This window comes from Penaeus vannamei, chromosome 42 (genome assembly GCF_042767895.1).
Source record: "Penaeus vannamei isolate JL-2024 chromosome 42, ASM4276789v1, whole genome shotgun sequence".
In the NCBI taxonomy this organism is placed as follows: domain Eukaryota; kingdom Metazoa; phylum Arthropoda; class Malacostraca; order Decapoda; family Penaeidae; genus Penaeus; species Penaeus vannamei.
In genome coordinates this window covers 2,679,977-2,687,476 of record NC_091590.1, presented here as the reverse complement: position 1 = coordinate 2,687,476, position 7,500 = coordinate 2,679,977, and the positions used below count along the sequence as shown (strand labels likewise).

The following is a 7,500-nucleotide window of genomic DNA, read 5'->3' as shown; positions in this document are numbered from 1 at the left end:
TCCACTTCCCTCTCTCACTCTCCCCCTTTTCCGACACTCTCACTCTCCCCCTTCCTTCTCTCACTCTCCTCCACTTCCCTCTCTAACTCTCCCCCTTCCCCGACACTCTCACTCTCCCCCTTCCTTCTCTCACTCTCCTCCACTTCCCTCTCTCACTCTCCCCCTTCCCCGACACTCCCACTCTCCCCCTTCCTTCTCTCACTCTCCCACTTCCCCGACACTCTCACTTTCCCCCTTCCTTCTCTAACTCTCCCCCTTCTCCGATACTCCCACTCTCCCCCTTCTCCGATACTCCCACTCTCCCCCTTCCCTCTCTCACTCTCCTCCACTTCCACCTCTAACTCTCCCCCTTCCCCGACACTCTCACTCTCCCCCTTCCTTCTCTCACTCTCCTCCACATTCCTCTCTAACTCCCCCTTCCCCGACACTCACTCTCCCCCTTCCTTCTCTCACTCTCCTCCACTTCCTTCTCTCACTCTCCTCCACTTCCCTCTCTCACTCTCCTCCACTTCCCTCTCTCACTCTCCTCCACTTCCCTCTCTCACTCTCCTCCACTTCCCTCTCTCACTCTCCTCCATTTCCCTCTCTCACTCTCCTCCACTTCCCTCTCTCACTCTCCCCCACTTCCCCCTCTAACTCTCCCCCTTCCCCGACACTCTCACTCTCCCCCTTCCTTCTCTCACTCCCCTCCACTTCCTTCTCTAACTCTCCCCCTTCCCTCTCTAACTCTCCCCCTTCCCCGACACTCCCACTCTCCCCCTTCCCTCTCTCACTCTCCTCCACTTCCCTCTCTCACTCTCCTCCACTTCCCTCTCTCACTCTCCCACTTCCCCCTCTAACTCTCCTCCACTTCCCCGACAGCGCGAGTGTGTGAGCATCCACGTAGGCCAAGCCGGCGTCCAGATCGGCAACGCCTGCTGGGAACTGTACTGCCTCGAACATGGCATCTTCCCCGACGGCCTCATGCCCTCTGACAAGACGATCGGGGGAGGAACCGACTCCTTCAACACCTTCTTCAGCGAGATGGAGAGCGGCCAGCATGTCCCCCGCGCTGTCTTCGTCGACCTCGAGCCAACGGTTATCGGTAAGGGGTGTTCGCTATATCGGGTGGTCTTTGCAGGCCACTTGCATTCCTGGAGACGGAGTTTTATGAAGAGAATTCCTGGGATTCCTTTAAAAAATTCCTTGGGGTTTTCTTATTGTAACTAGATACTATATTTTACGTGTTTTATGGTCTGCTTGAATGGGGGTGGGGGTGGGGGGGAGGGGAAGAATGCTTAAATATATCGAAAAGATTAGGCATACGAGGTAGCTCTATCAATCATCATTACGGTTTCTTTAACACTTACCTACCGTTTCATAATGTATCTCTAACACATGATTATGCTTGAAATATTCCATTATGCATAATTATACATAAAACCGCTCCATTGCGTAGGATTCAACATCAGCAAGAATCAAAGACTATTAAGGGCAAGAAATACCGCTGTTCTAGTTCTAAATAACAGTATACAATTACACATCCATATTAATAGTTATACTCATATCCTTCTCATCCTTCTCTATTTGCGTTTATCTTTGTCACACTAATAGCTTTATTAGAAATCACAAAACCGGTTTTCAGAAGTTCCTAACCTAATCCTTAGTATGCTTTTATTTCAGCAGATATTCCGTAATATTGGGAAGATCCATATCTCTTTCCAATGGTTGTCAAGACCACTACTGCATAACAACTCTCGGCTCTTGCAATAAAACAGTCCTACTTAAAAAGTCTTGCTATAAAGTGGAATTTATAGTTCTTTCCATTTATCTTTTCTAAAGGTTTCGAAAGCTAAAACCAAAACCAATATAATCTGTAGCCTACATTCTAAGGTCTCAACATATATAAATACACACATACATACATATATATGTATGTATGTATACATATAAACACCCTCTTCAATAGTTTTACAAAACACACGTTTTCTAATAGTTTCAGAAAACTTTAAAAACCTACCTCCTTACATTCACCTTCAGTCAACACTCTAACAGTCTCCCAACCTAGCATTACAAACACAACCTCACGCGTTTATAACACTCACTTATTTTCTTTCTTTATTAACAGACGAGTTCAGAACGGGAACACCCTAACAGTCACCCAACCTAACAGTAAGAACACATCCTCACGCCGTTTATAACACCCATTTTTTCCCTTTTATCTCATTAACAGACGAGATCAGAACGGGTATGTACAGGGGACTCTACAACCCACAGCTCCTGGTCACGGGCAAGGAGGACGCAGCCAATAATTTTGCTCGAGGTCACTACACCATTGGCAAAGAGATGATCGGGGTCACACTCGACCAGATTCGACGCCTGGCGGACCAAGCTAATAGCCTGCAGGTATGTAGTTGGGCGTGTGGGTAAAATAGATTGAAAATTGTTTGAAAATAGCCGGAAAATTGTTTGAAAATACCCTGAAGAAAGCCCATAAATTGCTTGAAAATAGGTGGAAAATAGGTTGATACCTTGAAAAAAGCCTGAAAATTGCTTGAAAATAGCCGGAAAATAGTCCAAATTTAGCCTGAAAGTAGGAATTCCGTGCTAGTTGGAAAAAAACACTCCGTTTATGTTTATGAGTTTAGGTCTTTTCTTTGAATTTCATCTTGGAGAACAACAAAAACGTCAAAGTTATCTGATTATATAATGAAGATATTTTAACCAAGTGCTGAATGTTTAGATCTCAAGCGACCATGCTTTCCGTTATGTTTACAATGATTCAAATTCCCCGCTTCATGTAGACCTATTGCCCCATCACAATAGTTTATTGTATCTACATTTATTGTGTATTAATAGTTTTTATCTTTTTCTTTTTTTCCTCCTTTTTTCCTCGCTCTTCCTCTCCCACTCTCTCTCCCTCTTTCCCTCCCTCCACCTCACTCTCCCTTTCTCTCTTCCACACCCCTCCCTCCCTCCTCCCTTCCTCTACCCTCTCCCTTCTATTTCTCTCCCCCTGCTCTCCCTCCCTCCCTCCCTCCACCCCACCTCCCCTTTCTCTCTCCCTCCACCCCACTTCCCCTTTCTCTCTCCCTCACCCCTCCTTCCTTCCTCTCTCTCCCTTCTATTTCTTCCCCCCTGCTCTCTCTCCCTCCACCTCACTTTCCCTCTCTCTATCTTTCCCTCACCCCTCCTTCCTTCCTCTCTCTCCCTCCACCTCACTTTCCCTCTCTCTATCTCTCCCTCACCCCTCCTTCCCACACCCCTCTCCATTCTATTTCTCCCCCCCCCCCTTCTCTCCCTCCCTCCTCCCTCTCCCTTCTCCCTCTCCTCTCTCTCCCCCACAGGGCTTTCTAGTATTCCATTCCTTCGGCGGTGGAACAGGCTCGGGTTTTACATCCCTGCTTATGGAACACCTGTCTATTGATTATGGCAAGAAAACCAAACTGGAGTTCGCCATCTACCCCGCGCCACAGGTAATCAATGTCCCAAAAATGGATGATTTAGAATTGGGAGTGAATAGATTTTTTTTTAAGAATAAGATATAGTTGGTGGTGTATAGTCTATTTTTAATATTTAATAAACTAGAAATGCTAGTGTGTGTATGTGTATGTATATTTGAATACATAATAAGCTACAAGTACTGCATATTTTTTTTCTATTAGATAAGCTAAATCTATTGATCTCACGGGGGGGAGGTTAAGAAATATCGAATTGTAATGACCATATGTAAAACCTAAACCTTGAGTGCTATATTCTATTAAAAAAAACACTTTTTGTTCGACTATTTCTCCTATGTAAAAAAATAATACATAACTACAAAGGATAAAAGAATTCGGTAAATGTCAATCTCAGTGAAAGAGAGAAAACAGATAAATGAGGAGAGGAACGTAGCAAAAGACAAGACAAAGAGAACAGGAAGTTGCCACATTACCTTAACTTCATCCAGATTCTAATGTCAGCTTCTTCTTGTCCTGAGAACCACAGTACTTTCCTTATTTCCTGAAACACTAATACAACAAGTACCCAATCGGAAATGCAAAATAATGAAAATCAGGCTTCATGTCTCACTCTTTCACGTTCCTGTCATATCTCACTCAACACCAGCTTTTGAACTACTTATTCTTCACTAAATCGGCAACATAGTTAAGATCAATCGACACTGAATTTTCTTTTTCTTTTCTTTTTACCACGACGCGAAAAGAGAACACAAGGAATTTCGAAACTATTGCTTCGAAGCTTTGTGTGTTTCATTTGATGCTTCGTTTCGAATTTCGTGAAGGTTCCATAAGGTGTTTTCCTATACAGTTCGAATTTCTTATGTCATTTCAGTGGTTTTATAATTCATTCGCCAATTCTAATAAAATATAATAATTATTGTGTAAGGAACTCCATCATACTTGCCCTGGATATGAAAATATCATGAATTCTAACATTTTACCGGAAGCAAGGTCACGCGGGTCGATACAAATAGTTATTTTCTGAAGCAATGATATCAATTATTAATCAAATCGTAGGCTTGGAGTTTTGTATATAACAATAGTTTAGACACTGGAGAGATTTGGTTTACATTTAATTATCTTATATTTAGCCTGAGAGGAAACAGATTTGTGTAGGGAAAACTGAAGAGAAATGTGATGGAAGACGGTGACTACATGTGCGTGTGCGTGTGTGTGTGTGTGTGTGTGTGTGTGTGTGTGTGTGTGTGTGTGTGTGTGTGTGTGTTTACAATGTATCTATATGACTAGTTAAGAAATAAGCAATGGAGCACTTGTCGTTGAAGGTTATGTTATACGTCAGCATCTTCCTTCATTCATCCAGATCGATTACAGAGATATAGATCTCTTTGGAGCGTAGGAACCGCCATACCGCAAAGGTATATATATACATATATATATATATATATATATATATATATATATATATATATATATATATGTGTGTGTGTGTGTGTGTGTGTGTGTGTGTGTGTGTGTGTGTGTGTGTGTGTGTAGACAGATATATGCATATATATATGTATTTATTATGTGTGTGTATGTATATGTCTATGTATACATATATTCGTATGTATATATGTATAAGTATATATATATATATATATATATATATATATATATATATATATATATATATGTATATACACTTATTTAATTATTTACATATAGGCCTATATATGTTCATGTCAGATGTTGACGGGACGAAGGGAGACCTGGCGCAAATAATTTCTCGGATTCCAGTTTTACTTTGTGTAATAATCCTTTTTAAAGTGAACCTCTTAATCCTGACAAAAAGATTCACACTTATAAATGATTCTTAGTAACATCACCACGAGCATTTGAAGTGGATGATTCAAACCCTTTTTTTCTAACTTAAATCTCTTCAAGTTTCTAATTCCAGTATGAGGTGATTTTACGCAAAAAAAATGATGATAGAATACTAAAAGAAAGATAATAAAAAATAATATAAAAGATAAACATGTATTGGTGTTGACAAATGTGCAAAAAAGTATCTGGTCATTGATTGGCGGAATTAATTTACTAGTGGTCGAGTTCTTGTAAACTGGGTCGAGCGACTTGGCTTGGTTGACATCTTTGTGTGTGTGCGTGGGTGTGCGTGTGTGTGTGTGTGTGTGTGTGTGTGTGTGTGTGTGTGTGTGTGTGTGTGTGTGTGTGTGTGTGTGTGTGTGTGTGTGTACGGACATATATATAAATATATTTCCACTTGGGATCAATCTCTCTTCCCCATTTTTTCTATCTGGAATCAGTCTTTTGTCTTTTTGTCCATTTTTTCCATTACTTTCATCTGGAATCAATTTTCCCCCATTTTCCCACGTGAAATCAGTCTCTTTTCCCCATTTTTCCCTCTAGGAATCAATTTCTTTTTCCCCATATAATCTCCCTTCTCCACCCGTTCTCCCCCACCCATAAATACCACCATTTCTCTTCCTAATGTTGTGTAGTCGCAACAGTTAACGTTTTCGTCTAGCAACCTTGCTGACCCACGTTCGATCCCGCGCACTGCCAGTGGATGGTCACCCCGGCCATTCCACGCACACAGGAGGAGATTTAATAGCAAAATAAAACAAAATTCATGCCACAGCAAAAAAAGAAAAAAAAATTGTAACAAATGGAATTAAAAGAAATGCACAAAACGGGGAGATCTAGAAGCAAAATAAAAAACAGACAGCATCTCACAGCAAAGAACATTCATTGTAGTAAATGGAATTAAAACTTAAGTCTTTAATGAACCGCGTTCATGTTGACAAATGTAGAAAAGGTATGAAACAGATTATCTTTTGGATTTGGTTTTAGTTTTCGAAACCATTAGAAAAGATGATTGGATAGAACTATTAGGTTTCTAAACCATTAAAAAATGAATATCTTCACAATACAAGACATGTATTTTCACCATTCTCATTTATACCTTCCTACATAAATCTTTTAATCTTCAATCTTTAATACAAGAGATGTATTTGACCATTCTCACTCATACCTTTATACATAAATCTCTTAATCATTAATGTTTAATACAAGAGATGTATTTGGACCATTCTCAGCCATACCCTTCTACATAAATCTTTTAATCTTTAATACAAGAGATGTATTTGGACCATTCTCACCCATACCTTCCAAAATAAATCTTTTAATCTTCAATCTTTAACCCAAAAGATGTATTTGGACCATTCTCACCCATACCTTTCTACATAAATCTTTTAATCTTCAATCTTTAACCCAAAAGATGTATTTGGACCATTCTCGCCCATACCTTCCTACATAAATCTTTTAATCTTCAATCTTTAGTCCAAAAGATGTATTTGGACCATTCTCGCCCATACCTTCCAACATAAATCTTTTAATCTTCAATCTTTAACCCAAAAGATGTATTTGGACCATTCTCACCCATACCTTTCTACATAAATCTTTTAATCTTCAATCTTTAACCCAAAAGATGTATTTGGACCATTCTCGCCCATACCTTCCTACATAAATCTTTTAATCTTCAATCTTTAGTCCAAAAGATGTATTTGGACCATTCTCACCCATACCTTTCTACATAAATCTTTTAATCTTCAATCTTTAACCCAAAAGATGTATTTGGACCATTCTCGCCCATACCTTCCTACATAAATCTTTTAATCTTCAATCTTTAGTCCAAAAGATGTATTTGGACCATTCTCACCCATACCTTTCTACATAAATCCTTTAATCTTCAATCTTTAACCCAAAAGATGTATTTGGACCATTCTCGCCCATACCTTCCTACATAAATCTTTTAATCTTCAATCTTTAGTCCAAAAGATGTATTTGGACCATTCTCAGCCATACCCTTCTACATAAATCTTTTAATATTTATTACAAGAGATGTATTTGATCATTCTCACCCATACCTTTGTACATAAATCATTTAATCTTTAATCTTTAACCCAAAAGATGTATTTGGACCATTCTCACCCATACCTTCCTACATAAATCTTTTAATCTTTAATCTTTAATCCAAAAGATGTATTTGGACCATTCTCGC

The 7,500-nt window shown here is 39.7% G+C and overlaps 1 protein-coding gene across 1 annotated transcript in view; it reads left to right on the top strand.

The window, feature by feature from the left end:
• The window catches only part of LOC113829550 (tubulin alpha chain), a 33,598-nt gene that overhangs the window by 19,863 nt on the left and 6,235 nt on the right, over positions 1-7,500 (top strand). The window contains exons 2-4 of the mRNA XM_070118363.1: positions 862-1,084; positions 2,213-2,385; positions 3,327-3,455. Of these exons, the coding sequence (XP_069974464.1) occupies positions 862-1,084; positions 2,213-2,385; positions 3,327-3,455 (525 nt within the window). The remainder of the gene's footprint in view (positions 1-861; positions 1,085-2,212; positions 2,386-3,326; positions 3,456-7,500) is intronic.